Source organism: Pholcus phalangioides, unplaced genomic scaffold (assembly GCF_987345545.1).
Source record: "Pholcus phalangioides strain wild (caught in Gottingen) unplaced genomic scaffold, Ppha-v1.0 ptg000018l_1, whole genome shotgun sequence".
In the NCBI taxonomy this organism is placed as follows: Eukaryota; Metazoa; Arthropoda; class Arachnida; order Araneae; family Pholcidae; genus Pholcus; species Pholcus phalangioides.
In genome coordinates, this window is record NW_028301611.1 from 9,452,598 (window position 1) to 9,469,116 (window position 16,519).

The window sequence follows — 16,519 nt, forward strand, 5'->3', positions numbered from 1 at the left end:
CCAGCCAAATTTATTTATATATATATATATATATGAAGCAAAGAATGATTTTAATCTAAAAAAAAACACGGCCCTAAATATTTTTCCAACCTTTCCGGACTTTATATATTGTTCCGGATAATTTCTCTTACTAGTCCTTGAAATGAGCTGAGGATATAACAAAATGCAGGACGTCACAGATATATTCACAGAGATTTTGACGGATCGTGACCTACAAAGAAAAGTTCTCGTCTTGGGGGATGAAGTCCAACAGACTGACTATAACACTTTTGTAGGGGGAAGCACTGTATATAAAAGGTGGTTCTGTAAATTTCTGGCACGTTCTCGCGATCTCCACTTTTTTGCGTTGGCAACACATCGCCGAATCAGAGCTTTGACCAAATGTGCCAAATTTGTCGTCAACTTGGCGCGATTTACAGAGAACAGCGCAACCGATTATTTACACGTGAAAGATGACATTGGTAAATAATCACTATTCACATAATTTTCGTAACAATATCCTTTCCCCTACGTTAAAACCACACTGCCATTAAACAAATCTTTTTGTTATACAATCTAATTTAGCAACAGATATTTTTAGGAGTTAATACCGATTTTCATAGTCGCCATGGCGACCGGGATTTTTATCAAGTCCCGTTGTTTGGCTGAAAGTGGTTTCAATCTACTTCGATACGCGAATACGAATCGGTCCCTCTTGGAGGAAAAAAAAATAACACAGTGACCAGCACACCCATGAATATTTAACCAATCAGTCAGTCTCTCACTTCCGATAGTAGATGACAGCACTTTCTTAAACCAAAAGACCAAATGTGGCTCAAAACAAAACTCATGTTTCAACCAAACGGAGCTCAATCACACGAGTTCCCCCCCCCCCGACTCGCCCCAAGCACGAGTCGTGTGAATAAAAATTGACAATGTCTTCTAGACGCACGCCAGCCATCTGCATCACGGTGCTCTTTTAAACACCAAGAGTACTTAATGCTTGTGTCCGATTCCGTGCTCACGAGCACACTTGATCAATTCCCTCAATTAAACACCCTGTATAAATTCAAGGATCGCAATTCTGCTTATTTCAGGCATATGTTCGGTTCGTCAAACTTGCCATAAGGGTGCTCTCGAGTCGAAAAAACGTTAAGGGCCTCTGATGTACGTTTAGTGCACAAAAAATGTGCCGCAGTCTTTCATTATAATTAATGTGGCACACAAAGTATAGTTCCTTTTATTCATTCCATCAAATCCCTTTTTCAAAAAAACCTATAGAATCCCATATTTAAAACCACCACCCCCCATACCCGTTCCATCGTCCCCCAGGAAGAGAAATCGCCCATCTTGGGAAACATTGACGAAAAGAGGGGAAAGCTGGTAGTGCAGGAGTACACAAAATTCCCTGTTTACAAGCCATGAAAGGCGACTACGGTCCTCCTTACACGGAGATACTGATATCGTTCAGATACCAGAAAGACTGTATCTAGGTGACCCAACATAACTTTCTATACGGTGCCAGTCCGACGAGGAAATTAAAATAGCCTATTGGCAACTAGTTGACTAGCGACTTCGCATACCAGTCTCTCAATTCTGAGAAGAGACTTGTTTCTTTCAAACCGAGCACTACTCAGGTCTATCACCATCTATGGACGATTTGCTACCTTGTGAGTTGGGCCGGAACTGTGCGTGTGTACCTAACAGTCTGAGTATGTAGTGTTTGATTTTTCAGTGCCCGGGGGGGGGGGGGGGAAGCCCATGATGATATTCAAAATATGGAGGATATTGCATCAAACACTCACCTTGTTTAACAGATACGTATTTCCCGTTGAATCCAGCGAAAGAGGCTTGAGGTATGGAGTCCTCCAGGGAGAAAAGTTCGTCCTTCGTCACCGTCTGGGACCTGGTCCTGAGGACCGCCTTGCTGCCGATGGGAGACACGTACCTCGTCTGGGAATCCCTGAGCGCGAGGTACCCGTTGTGGAACTCCAGGGTGAAGAGACACTCCTTGGGATTGCACGTCTCGGACAGCTTGCCGTCCCCCTGAAGGTACCGGCCGTTCGAGGTGTGAACGGCGTATTTGCCGTCGTGGAACTCCAGCGTGAAGAGCGTGTCCTCGCCCCAGGGCGTGTTGGCGTCCACCTGGATCTCGTCCATCTCGGCGGACAACCTGGCGTAACGACGGCGCCCAACGGAACGGATGTTGATCTGGGGCCTGGCCGCCAGGTGGACGGTCCACAGTTCGGCGGCGCCGGGACTCTTACCGGCGCAGACCAGCTTGTCGTTGCTCGCGCCTAGGAAGTAACCGCGGATGGCGTTCTTCAGAGCCCAGCGGCCCGTCGCGTCGTCGGACACTATGACCTGGAACTTGGCACCAGGCTGCTTTTCGGACGAATCGCAGGTCACGTTACCGAACTGGTCGACGGCCAGGTACTTTCCCAGGTGGCTCTTCAGACAGACGGCCTCCTCATCGCCGCCGAACGGCTCCAACATCCACATCTGCTTCTTCTTAAGAGCCGTGCCGTTCGCGTTGACTTTGCAGCCGAAGGTCTCGGCCGTCAGGTACTTGTACTGGGCATTCAAAAGCCCAACGTTCCAGTGCAGGCCGTTCGGGTGGTCACCCGACGTACCGTTCATTTGATTGGACATCTCCGTTACCTACAGAGAATATAGCAGTTGTTAATACAAAAAACAGTACATCAAAAAAAGGAAAAAATACACCAAATCATAGCACTGGATTCTCTACAGCAGTGGCTCTCAACCTTGGCAAGCCCACGGGCCAGTTTCATTCATTTTTGTGAGTGGAAGGCTCAGTCAAACACAAGACCAACGGCAAACAAATGAGGAAAAATGAAATGGCTGATCATACGCGGCCCGGTATGAATGAGGTCAGGGCCCGGTACTGGGCCGCGGCCCGGCGGTTGAGAAACACTGCTCTACAGGGAGATCAGGACTTTCAAATTGAAATACAATTTAGGCGCCAAGCATGTTTTTTCTCTCATGGAAAAAAGTTCCTAAATGATGCTCTTCCGACTTTTCCTGGACTTACGACCCTTTTTCATGTTGGAAGATCCACCGTGTCATGAATTCGGGGAATTTCGTGCAAACGCCGAAGTTTCTCGGGAAGCAGTTGAGAAACGCCGGATTATATATTATTACACCGCGTATGCAAACTTTCCGATGTCATAACAATAATAAACTTCTCAAAAACGATTGACCCTTGCGTGCGTTTACGATGATGAAAATTGGCTATTTAATATTTCACGGTTGCGATTACGTGCAGCCAGAAACCCATCAATAACATCATAAAACAAAGGAGACACACTTCGCTGGCCAGTTCCTAAGAAATGTCACGAACTACTGACCCTTGAAGCACCAACAACGCGTGTCCGAGCTTTTTTTCCAAGTCATCAAATTCATAGCCATGTCCCAAATGGTGCTCATTTTCAGAAAGTACATCTCAATCACGAGAAGACTCACACTCACCAATAAAATCGCGTCATCGAGAAGCATTGTTGTAATTTTGACCAGTCAAAACCTATTTCGACCAGGACATTGGTCAAAAGTTGTTTCAACCTGCAAATGTGGTATTTTAAAAAGTAAAACTATTGACACTGAAATGGTCTTAAAACTGAAGTAATGATATCTTTCAACTGTTTCTTTCATAGGGGCCATTCAAGTATTACGTAAGCTGATTTTCAGCTATTTTTAACCCCCCCCCCCCGTCAGCAAAACACTGTCAGAACACCCTTCTTCCCAGCAAAATTTCGTCAGCAGCTTAGAATATTTCATATCTTCAAGCATATCCGAACCCCCCCCCCCCATCGATGCTGACGTAATACTTGAATGACCCCATATCGAATTTTAAATTGAAATCAGCTTTTACTTTTAGCAAGTATCAGAATATTTTTGTTAGAAAATAGGGTTGCATTCATTTTGACCGAGGGTGGCCTTCAACTACTACAATTCCGACTTATTGCTCAATATCAGTCTTGCTTTATATAAGATTCTCCATGGTCATCTAAACATTGATGCTTCAGGTATCCTAGTGTTATCTCCAATATAGCCTCGACTATCCCCAAAAAATACAACCAACCTATTTCTGCTTCTACTGACTGCTTTGTGAATACAGCTTCTTTCCTCATACCGTAGTTGGCGAAAAATATCGTATAAATATATAGTTATCAGTTTTGATCATTTCGAGTGGTTCACCATAAGTGTCTCAAAATGGTCGAAAGAAACAAACAGCAACCAATTTTTCCTTGTTAAAAATGTTTTGTCTATTTTAAATTTATTTTTTATCTGCTTTACATATTTTAACTTCATGTTATATTTTTATGTACGGTTGAGGTGGAGGTTATGGACAGTTTAGGATACAAGGGTTGTGGGCAATATGGGAAAAAAAAACATGGTAAATGCTCTAGTTTTTAATTTCATGTCCAAAACCTTGCCGACACCGATTTGTGTAGGGGATCATTCAAGTATTACGTCAGCATCGAGGGGGGGTTTCGGATTTGCTGACTTTTGATAAGGGGGGGGGGGGGGTTGAAGGTGCTTACGTCATCAACCCCACCCCCTTTTGAAGATATGAAATATTCTAAGCTGCTGGGGGGGGGGGGAAGGGGGGTCAGTGTTTTGCTGACAGGGGGGTCAAAAATGGTTGAAAATCTCCTTACGTAACACTTGAATAGCCCCTAAGTATTGATTATTCTTTGGTTTTTTTTATGGCTTCAATTCATTTCAAGTTACCACTTTAACGACCGCTCACGAGATTTCTCATGTTTCAATGCTGAGACGTAAAAGATCGGCAACGCGATTTCTCGATTTTTAATTTCTCTTATATGTATTTGTTTTTCATTTCCAAACGAGAAAATCGCCGGTCTTAAGAGTAAGCCTACGGGAAATAATATGCGGTCATTTAAGTGTTAATAGTACATCTTTACTGAGATACAATTAACTAATCTGCATTAATAGAATCAATTAAACGGCAGTCTCATGTAACGACTTTTCAACATCTTAACAAAAAAGGATAGCTGGAAGGGGAAAAACTGGAAAAGTAGCTCAACTTCAGAATTGGGGCAGCTTTTCCCGCTCGCCGAAGACAAAGTTCATTCAAGAGCTGTCAGTTTTCTGTAGAGACCAGGATTTCTCGAATCGAGATTATCGCCTCCAGCCACTGGATGACTTGGTCGAGAGTTAGCTATGACCGTAAAAAAACTTACCACCGCACCATTTTCATTCACATCGCGATAATAATAAAAAAAGATTGTTACGGGGGGGGGGGGGGGGGGGAAATCCATTTCAAACAATTTTTGAACGTTATTACAAGATAAAGAAGAGGGTCAGCTATATTTTATTGAAAAAGTGAAGTGGTTAACCTCTGGGAAAAAGGTTCTTTGAATATTCTTCCGACCGTGAAGTTGGAGTGAGAGAGAAAAAAGCACCATCGAGACTTGTTCAGCAGCTGCCATCGCGTTTCGCACCAATGAATCAAAATTAGATCCTAAAAGAGTGAGGAGCCATCTCCACATATGCTGTTCCTCGAAATACATATTTTATATATCTGTATGACGGCGGTGAAGTTCATTTTAAATCAATATTGGGATAACGCTATTGATTTGCAGTACTTTCGTTACAATGCACATAGGTATATACGACACAAAGTCCCTTATTTCAATAAATAACGGATATTCACATTATAAAACAAGGGAGCTCCATAGAAACACAAAAAATCTTTAAACGGCTCTCCTGTAAATTTTCTCTTTTGTGACCCTTTACCTCCAGCATGAAGATATATAACTCACTTATCATGGCTAAATACAGTCGTTCCCGCTTAAAGCTCAGAACTTTTCCCGCTTAGTACGACTTATTTTCGTGGTCCGAACTCCAAGTAATTCTCATTTATATTTCCCGTTTAACACTTTATATCCTTACGGTTACATTGAAGTACCAGGTTAGATAATTTGTTTTGAACTAATGTTTCAAAAAAACATTGTTTTTTTTGTCTTTAATTAGAACTAAAATTGACCTACTAAATAATTTACATCATAACTATTATTATCGCTACATTTATACTTATATTTTAATTTATTATGATTTTCTTCTTATTCTACTGTTCATAATGTCGGATATACGTTTTTTTGAAAAACGTTATAATCAGGATCCACTGTATAATAAATATTCCAGCCACAGACGAATGAACACAAAAACCATTTACGGTAGCGGTTCTCAACCAGGGCTTTGACAGATCAAAGGAAAATTTACGCGCCAGCCAAATTTCTAAATCAAACATGGGGGTTTTTGCTCAAGAAAAACGGTTCTACACAATGTTTTCTTCGACTCTATTCTGGGTGTCGATATTCCTTTCTCGTGCTAAAAACGAACGCCATGAAATCAGAAAATTGTGTTACCCATTGACTCCAATTTAGCAATCGCTTATGGGGAATTTTAGGCGCCAATACACCGATTTTCTACGCATCATGGCGATTTGCCAAGGCCTGTTCTTAACCAAGGGTCCGTGGAGGGGCTTCGGGGAGTCCGTGAGCGCTCGGATGAGAAAACAATTCACTTGCCTGGTGAACTTGGGAGACAATTTTTTCCTTCCGAAGTTCATTTCGGCACATACGTCCATAAAATCTCTTTTCCTAACCCTTTAAGCGGCAATGACGAGATATGTCACATCCAGCCTCTCATTTTAGCATTGACAAGCCCAGATATTTTGTAAAAATGATTTCTCAATGGAAAACCTTTTCCTACATCCCCTTAGTCTGCTCCTGCTGAAAATCGGAAGAAAGCCTACTTCATTACAAAATATATGGCATTTTAGGAGTAGAGGGTTAGTGATTTCTAGTTGCATTCACTTATTGTTTCTACATTTTTATGTGCTGAAATATTATTCTATAACGGGGGAGGGGGGGGGGGAAGAGATACGTGGGTAATGGGTAAGTGGCCATCGAATTAGCGAAGAGAGGTCTCTGACCTGTATCTTACTGCAGGGCCGGAACTAGAGGTGGGGAGCAACTGCCCAGACGGCAAAATTTAGGTGGGAACACAGAACACACAAAAATCAAATTTTAAAGTTGTGAGGGCGGCAATATAGTTTACCTCGAGTGGCAAAAATCCTAGTTACGGCACTGCTTACTGGGCATGACGAGTCCGTGGAACATAAAAGTTAAGAACCCCTGATTTACGGAGATCCGGAGCAAGGAAAAAAAACAGTTCTTACCACAGCTGTTGGTAGCAAGGAATAGGGCAATGGACACTCCTAGCAACGAGTAGTGTTATTAGGGTTTTCCGAATGACATGATAAAATCGGACATTCCGCGGCAAAACAAACATCAACGTTCGACACGCCTGCAAGAGATTTCGAACGCGCCATCCGAACAAATACACACAAGAAACAGCAAATACCATCACATAAAAACGTCAGCATTTTTCGCCTACATTAAATGTTGTCAAATCCATCTGGAAACACCCTCCACCCCTACGCTTTAATTCCAGTAGGTAAGACGGTAGCAGGTAATAAAAGCTACCTGTAAGTTAAGTCCGATAAACACGAGAGAGGAAAAAAAATACGTGGGATTAAAAGGGGAAGGGGGAAGTAGGATTACACACGTTCTTATCGGGCTAAGATTACCTTGTCACAGGGAGAGGGATATATGTAAAGCCTCTCTTTCACACAGAACCTGACAAGAATTATTTCCCCCTCCCCCCTCATCCTTATCTGCCCCAAAACACACAAGATTAAGCTGTTCGACAGCCAAGACATCGGTCGTGTCATCAGGTGACGTCCCTCTCCCTTGTTTTTATCGGATCTTCCTGCGGCTTTAAATGCGTATTTTATTTAAATACGCGGTCAAGTTACCTTCAAAGACAAAAAAAAAAGCCTCCGTAATCTAATACAGGGCTTGAAGAAGAAAAAACATGCCAGTAACATTTTCTTAGGGGGTGGGGGGGAAGCGAGCATTTAAATTTTTTTCGACAAAAGTCTTTTCGAAAATGACCCCTTTTCCTTGACTTGGTGACAGGACCGTCATTTCAATTTTTCCTGGGGTGGGGGGGGGGGGGGGCAAAGAGCATATACTCGATATATATATACACACATCATTGACAACAAGTCATTAATTGTGTGTAATACACCATTAATCACCCCCCCCCCCAAATGACGGGCCTGCTTGGTGACCCCCTTTCCATGTTACCAGACAGGCATAATTTCTCAAAAATTTGTTTTCCTCAGACAGGGGACTTTTACTCAGGATCGATCTTCCTGGGAAGTAGGAGGGGGCACAAGGAATTTCTACCACAGAAATTTTGAGTTAGGGGCCATTCAAGTATGTTACGTCATCATCGATGGATGGGTGGGTGGGGTTCCGATTTGCTGACTTTTGATGACAAACGGGAGAGGGGTTTGGATAATGCTTACGTCATCAACCACCCTTTATGAAAGTATGAAATATTTTTAATTGCATCTTACTCGGTGCGCCAAAAACGAGAAAAACCTTTCGATAGTTTGTGGGCACTTGAAATAACATCCCCCCCCCCCAACAGTAATAAGTGCCCTACAGAGCCACTTTAGTGATCTCTAAATGTTTCGCGAATCCAAGTGATCTGGAAATGTGTCCGGGCCGCTTAAGTGCTCTGGAACTGTGCCACGCATCACTCAAGTGATCCGTCATTATATGTCGCGGATCACTTAAATAATCTGAGAATGTACCGCGGGTAACTTGAGTGATGTAGAACCGCACTGGGGGCCACTTAAGTGCTCTAAAACTACGTCACATGTTACTCAATGGATCTCCAAATGTGTCACGGATCGCTTAAGTGTTCTGGAACTGTGTCACGGGTCATTTAAGTGATCTGAAAATGTGGCACTTACTACATTTTTACAAAATTAGGTTTGAGGAGGGCAGGCCGCATCAGATAACTGCCAGGGCCATATTTGGTCCGCGGGCCAAGTGCCTTTATGCGATTTATCATTATATGGCTTAGAGGGTGGGTCGCAAAGATAAATTTTGAGTTCATAGCCTTCAAATAACATTGGAATTAACAGAAATTGATTATAATAACAAAGGTATTCTCTTCTGAAATTTCAATTTTAAAAAAAATATTTTTTTTTTGCATTAAAAAAATAAGTTTTTGTTCGTCGGGGGTTCACGAGCTCTCCCCCCCCCCATGCCCCTCCCCCGTGTACGTCTCATCCCACCAATATGCGTTAGGATTCAGTGGAGCACAGATGATCACGAAATTTTGCTGACAAGGAGGGAGGGGTGTCAAAAATGGCTAAAAATTTGCTTACGTAATACTTGAACGGCCCCTTATCAACTCCCAAAAAGTATTTGAACTCACAAAAATTGACTAAAATATCATTCAAAAGGTATTTTATTTCGATATTTTCATTCCTTAGAAAATTTTTTTAATTCTTTTTAATTTTTGATTGGCTTGGGTTGGGGGGGAAGGGGGGGGGGGAGAACGACGACCTAACACCCCCCCCCCCCCCCTCCCCTAGCATAAGCGTCTGTCCTCAAACCCCCCCAATTTAGTGATCTCACACATAGAACATTTTTATAGGCAAATAGCAATAGACCATACAAATGAGTCTCAGAGCTTTGTATGGCCCAGGGTAAGATAGCAAGGTTTTCGGTTGTTAAATCTTCACTGGAGCCCTAACAGTACACTGTAGGGGGACCTGTGTGGGAGATCTTAGAATACAAGTTTCCGACTTTAGAAGCTTGGAGCATTTGCCATGCTGACTATTTGCATAGAAGCCTCGTTTGATGGATTGTTGATTAATTACGCTTCCGGATGGAAATTCGCGTCTTGGATACTGAGCACCACCGAAATGAGTCAAGTCTGTCGAAAATAGCCGTCACCAGCGAAAAAAAAAATTAACCAACCACATCAAAAACCTTAATGAACGGGCGGGTGCCCTCCTCACAGAAGAGTGAGACCACGTGTAAAGCACCTCCACCCTTCTTGAAGGCATTTTTGTAAACATCGCTCTTGGGTGGTTTACCAAGGTTGCAGTGTCGGGTTCACGCTATGCCACGGTGACTAATTTTTAAAAAGTAATTAAGGCAAGGGTTTTGGTGCTCCACCTGGATCTGTTTTCAGAAACTTCGGGTAAACCAAAAAAAAACAAGATAAGAATCAAACTGGGATTGATTTATGCAGGGGCAAATGGGACATTAGCTCGGGGCTGCCAAATTTAGGAGCCCCAAACTGAAACAAATACTTACTGACCAACCAAAAATCTTCGACACTAGTCTTAGGCTCCCTACTGCTTCCTTCACCCGGGGCACCTTCTGGTCAAAGTCAGGTATCAGGTAATACGAGGAAACGAAAAGCAAGTCCTTTTTGTCATGAGGCATTGATCTTCCAATCCGACTGCCCACACATTGGTCGAAGAACGAGAACAGTCACAACACAAAGTGTTCTGGAAATGCCGGTTCTGTTGTTCTTGGCAAATATTCGCTAAGAAATATTGGGCCAAGCTAGGAAAGTGTGTAGCCAGCCTATGCCGCCGCTTCTTTGCATCAGCGGAAGGCAAATATTTGCGAATGACTATTGGACCAGCTTCGACAGCAGCACGAGTGGCGTGGTGGCAAAATGCTCGTCAACCACCGTAAAGGTTGCTGTCACGGTCCCAGGTTCAAACCCGAGGGAGGATATATCGAAGATATTCTCCCTAACGAGCTTGAAGTGACCACCGATAGACTGCACAATCACTTCCAACCCATCTCATTAATGGCAGTAAATTGCAATATAGCGATATGGCCAGAGTCGGTGTTTGGTAAAGTAGCCTTCAATTTGCATGACTAACTGGTGTGCACGTCATACAAATAAATCAACGTGAAAAATGACTAGAGCTGTTTGTATGGAACTTATGCGCGTACAGGGCGGTGTGTTGCATCGCTTGTTCCAGAATAATAGCGGAGCTGGCATATTCAGCTCCTACACAAAATTTTTTCGGTAGCCCTCGAATAGCCCCCCCCCCTCGGTTTTGCCCCGATTTCGGCACCAATGATTCTACAACATCCTGCTATTCAAAGCAACATAAGTATAATCCTTGAATGGAGTGTCGACTAGGTCGTCGTTGACCCATTGGGATGGAGGCACCTGGTGAGGTAATTTTCAGACAGGCACTTACAGCCTGGTAAGAGGCCACCAGTACGTCACTTTACCTGAGGAGGGGGGGGGGTCGTTTTTCAGCTAAGACCAGCGTGAGAGTCGATCAAGGAATATCTCGTACTTACGAAATCGAGCACCAATAGACGGTTCTCAAGCATCGTAGTGACCCCCCCCCCCCCCACAAAGTGGAATATGCCAAAAAGTGCGACGTGCGTCGCGGAACGGTTAGAATTTCAAGAAAATAATTTCTGTGTAGATACTAAAATGGAAATTTTTTACGTAGAGAGAGAGAGAGAGAGAACATTAGAGAGAGAGAAGTCGGCTAAGGGCTCGTTGCAGTACAATGCAAAACATTCTGCTTGGGGGGGGGGGCGTAACTAAGATTTTTGTTGGGCATCACTGTAAAGTTCCATGGCCACTGTGGTGGTCGAGTGGTTATAGTGACGGACTCGAGATACGAGGATCCGGGTTCGAACCCCACAGTGGTGGTCGGCTGAAGTTGGTTTTCTGTGGTTCCCAACTTCAAGGCGCGAATGCGAGCCGATCTCCCCGTTAAAAAGTCTCGCCAAAGAGAGCAACAGGCCTACAACGTTACAAATATTCAATCATTACACTTCACTCACGATTTGAAGTATAGATGGCAGCACTGAAATATCATACACAACAACACTAGCTACACACTCAGACTGTTAGGTGTACACACTCACTTTGTGTTCCAGACTCTGCCACGAAGCTGGGCTGGAAGAGATCTCGGCAACGGGATAAGTCCGGTGGTAGAGACCCTGGCGTTCATTCATTCATTCATTGTAAAGTTCCATGGTTTCATAACGGTGTTTTAATAACTCCCACCTAAAATTTGCCGCCCGAGGCACAACGCCCCCCCCCCCCGTCTCTAGTTCCGGCCCTACAGTAGTCTCTCGATAATCCGAGGTAGATGGGACCGAAGCCACCTAGGATTATTAAACAAACTAGGATCATTCGAACTATAAAAAATGCTTCAAAAATGTTGGTTTTACTTTTAAAAAAAAGGCATATACAGTAGAGCCACTTTAAAAGTTCTTTCGCGGACACCGGCGGTTTCGTCCGTAAAAGACGGGTGACCGCTAATCACGGGGTTTGGAATGCATACTTTTATTATACAAAGGGCCGTAAAAGAGGGGTGACCGATAAGAGGGGTTTAACTGTAATACTAATAGCATAGTATAGTAGAAAAATAGCATTCTATAGGCCAAACTTTGTCCTATTTCTCAGCGACCCCCCCCCCCCACATCGAATGTTAAAATGGTCCACGTCCATTCATGGGAGCCTTTATTATATTTTATTACACCAGTTATCGAATAGGGCTGGGGCCTGCCTAGTTCCTTTGAAACTGAAATTACTATACAATATGTACGTACTTTCTTTCAAACTGAGCACACCTCAGGTCTATCACCATCTCTATGGGCGATTTACTACCTAGTGAGTTAGTTATGCCAGAAGTGTAACTGTGTGTGTGTGTACCTAACTGTCGGAGTGCGTATATAATGTGTTTTGTTTTAAATGCTGCCATCTATATTTCAGAAGTGAAATGAGTGATGTGTTATGATTGAATTACATTTGTACTGTTTGTAGGTCTGTGGCGAGACTTTTTAAAGGGGAGATCGGCTCGCATTCCCGCCTTGAAGTTGGGACCCACAGAAAACCAACTTCAGCCGACCGCAATATGTGCGTAATACGTAGCATTCTTGGAGAAGAAGTTCGGTTCTTGGAGGGGAAAAAAATAGAGGATCTTAAGGGAAAATATACGAAAAATTTCAGTACCTCCAATTATCCGGAAACTCGAACTTTCGAGACTACTGTATATACTTGGTCTGATGGAGCAAGCAATGCCGTCGTAAAGCATGGGCCCGGGGGCCTCACAAAAATGAGATCTGGCTGAAATTTTCAAAAATTTGCCTGGTAGGGCCTCAGAAAAATCACTTGGCCCGGGGGCCCATGATGCTCATAAGACGGCCCCGGGAGCAAGCACATATTTTGGCGCCCCCTTGTAATTTTGAAGGATAAAATTTGCGCCCCTCCACTCAATCCGGCGGAGTAGACAAGCCTGCCCTCCCCCCCATTTCCCGCCCTGGCACTACACATCACATCTCTCACCGTCAGTTCTCACACACACACACACAGTCATCAACACACATGGATTTTCGCTCCCTTCTGTTCCATTGAATAACTATGATGAGACACCAGTCATCATCACAGATATATACAGAGAGAGAGAGAGAGAAAAAAAGCGTCTCGGAGAGAGCTATCATTTTTCTCCTCGTTGAAGGAAAAGGGCGGAAAGAAAAGTGTAGAGAGAACCATATGATGAGAGTGTCTTGTTACTCTCAATACCAGTGCGGGAGAAAGATCCGATGTGTGACAGACAAGGGCCCCAAAACATATGGGAAAAGCCTTGAAACGAGGCGAACTGTACCGGAATTCCAGTCTCGCGTCGTGCGCGGTGATGACCTCTCGGGATGACCCCCCCCCCCCCCCACGTCCCTTTTCCACCCATTATATCGTCCTGCGTGAGTCATTACAGCTTCTCTGCACGTTCCATTTTATCTCAACCCTTTTCTTTTCCTCTTCAAGCCGGTCATTTTTATCAGAGGCCGGATGACTTGTTGCAATATCATCACTCTTCTCTCTTACCACCAGCAGCCCTTTTTGCTAATGTTCTTTCTAAAAGGCAAATTCTTTCTTAAAGGCAAATAAAGGATTCTTTTGAACCTTAGAACCAGATGCTTGGGGTCAACAGATTCATAAATTCCATCTTCAGCTTCGGTGCTCATTTTTTTACAGATTCATTTATTCCAAGAGGGGTGGGGGGGAATGTAGGTTTCCATTCGATTTTGATGAATTGGTATCTGGTGATGAAATCATTCTTCAAATACGCCATGTGTCGATTAGGGGGCGTCTTCGGGGACCCAGGACCAACAAGCTGTCCCTTGCGGGATATCAGCAGTTCACCTTGAGGCTGGGCCATGCTGGAAAAAGGGACCCAGGCCCAAAAGTTTTTCTGCGCCCCCCTCCTTCTTGGGCTTGAAAATCCCGTACATACAACTTTCAGCCGCCGCCCCCCGCCAAATGCTTTCTTCATGTTGGCGCCTCTGATTGAAGTTTTGAGAAGTCTTAAAACAAAGAAACCTTTATCAAATCACGAGCAGCACCGTTTACGCCCATCATGCCAAGAAGACACCCGTATGACACCTGTAACATCGGAATTTTTACACCGATTACGTTACCTCTCAACTTTAAACCTACCCTGACCGCGTCCTGTGATCTAGGGCAGGCCTGAGAGAGGGCACCAGTAAAAACGGGACCGATCTCGCGAACGTACACAATTAGTTACCTCCCCCCCCATCCGATAAATTGTCCTAGATCCTCTCCCCACTAACAGACACGGAACAGCTAAGTTAGAACCCTGCATGATTTAGTTAACCCCCAACCCCACACACACACAAGGGAGGACTGACAAAGACTCTAGCCCTGGGACAATTACACTCGTTTTTATTCTTTCATGCTATAAATTCACTATAGAAGGGCCTGTGAAAAGCCTCTCTTCGGGGCCCGCCAAAGATCCCAGCCCAAGGACCCTGCACCCCAGTAGTAAGATCCACGGCCGGGGAGGAGCAGGCGGGTCTGGTGCCCCAGGCGCTGAACCAGAAGGGGCGGCACTGGCAAGATCTGCGTCTTTCACTATGGAGGTTGCAGTCGAGGTTCGAATCCCGGGATAAAGAACATCACAATTAAGTTCTTGCTAAGTACCTACCGAGACCACTGATTGATGGCACCCACACAATTCCAATAGGTTGGAAATCGCCGCATGGCGATATATGGCCGGAGTTGGTGCGAGGTAAAGTAGAATATGGGGCCCCTGCTCCGGGATGTTCCTCCCCCCCACCACCACATACACTTGCCGTACATGGTAGGCTCGTTTGTTAAGACGATACAGCATCTAGGAACTCGTCCAGGCATTCCGCCACCCCCCCCCCCACAACCAGCAGAACCATTTGCCCCAAGCTGGGATTTTTGGCGAACCTCACGGGCACACACCCTGCAAAAGTGAATCTGCGTAAAAACAAACAAAATGAAAATCGTCCCCGGGGCCGGAGTCCCGTTACCCACCTTGTGGACTGGTCTGGACCAATTACTTACAAGTTCGGGGACGTGGGGATTTTTAAAATTTCCGGCGGGGGGGGCAGTGCAATTCAGGCAGAGACGCGGAAAGTAGACCGTGCCTACAATACAAAAGGCAGCCAATTCCGGGGGAGCCCCCTTGAGCACACGACCAGTGCCGTCTTAACGCACGGCCCGGGGGCCTCAAGAGAAAAGGGGAGCCTAACAAACATAAGAACTGAAATATCTGAGAATTTTCCTGATAGGGCCTCAGAAATACCAATTCGCCCGGGGGCCCATGATGCTCTTAAGACGGCCCTGCACATGCCCCGTGTGCCTTCTCGGGGCAGACTTTTCCTTGCCCCCTTCGAACGAAATTGTTTTTAAGCAAAACAAATATTAACTTTAGTGGCGGGGGGCATTCGGCTCGGGGCAGTGCCTGTTATCCCAGCCTAGTAACGGGCCCGCTATCCTCGGAAGCAGCGCCGGAACTAGAGGGGGAGCAACTGTCCCGGGCGGCAAAATTCAAGGGGGGATGGGAGGCAATTTTAGGTTGGAACAAATATAATATCGTTATAAAAATTACCGAATTTTAAACTTTTGGAGGCGGCAGAAATCTTAAATCACGGCCCTGCCCGGAAGGGAGGCCGTGGGTTTCGTCACGTTCTGGTGGGGGGGAAATCCACGCGGATCTTCTCTTTCCATCGACCGCGCACCCCCCCCCCCGGAAATTGAACAACGCAAGGTGAGGGAATGGAGGAGGGGCTACGGGAAAAACCCCTGTTCACTAAAATGACAACCCCACAGAACGTTGAAAAAACAAGAATATCGATCTGGAATCGATTCACGAATAACAATCATATTTTTTCATTTGAACATGACACTAACATGATCCTTACCTCTAATTCCTTTTTCGTCCAAATCCTAGGTAAATTCCTCTGACAGTTCTAACAATGGACGCTTCTTCGTCACTCGTCTGGCGAATACTGTCGTCTGCGGTGATCGTGCGACTCTCTCTCGTCTGCTCCAACAACAACAACAAAAAGAACCTGCGTCTAGGCTTAAGGGTTGCCTCACCGGTCAAGATCCTCTAATATCGCCAAATTCGGAATCGACAGCCAATGGATTTGGCGACGGTGCACGATAAATGTTGAACCACAACTCTGATAATATAATCAGCATCTTTTTTTTAATTAGCATTGCATATTCCGCGTTTAAAAAAAAATTAATTTTAAAATATTTTATGTTTCTTAATGTTTGTTAGAAATGTGGT

At 44.6% G+C, this 16,519-nt stretch overlaps 1 protein-coding gene across 1 annotated transcript in view; it reads right to left on the minus strand.

Annotated features, from left to right (window-relative positions):
* Positions 1-16,283, minus strand: part of sn (fascin domain-containing protein singed) — a 42,204-nt gene extending 25,921 nt beyond the window's left edge. Inside the window, exons 1-2 of the mRNA XM_089247637.1 lie at positions 16,146-16,283; positions 1,785-2,640 (exon numbers count right to left, since the gene is read on the minus strand). Of these exons, the coding sequence (XP_089103763.1) occupies positions 1,785-2,631 (847 nt within the window). The 5' untranslated portion in view covers positions 2,632-2,640; positions 16,146-16,283. The remainder of the gene's footprint in view (positions 1-1,784; positions 2,641-16,145) is intronic.
* Between the last annotated feature and the right edge of the window lie 236 nt (positions 16,284-16,519).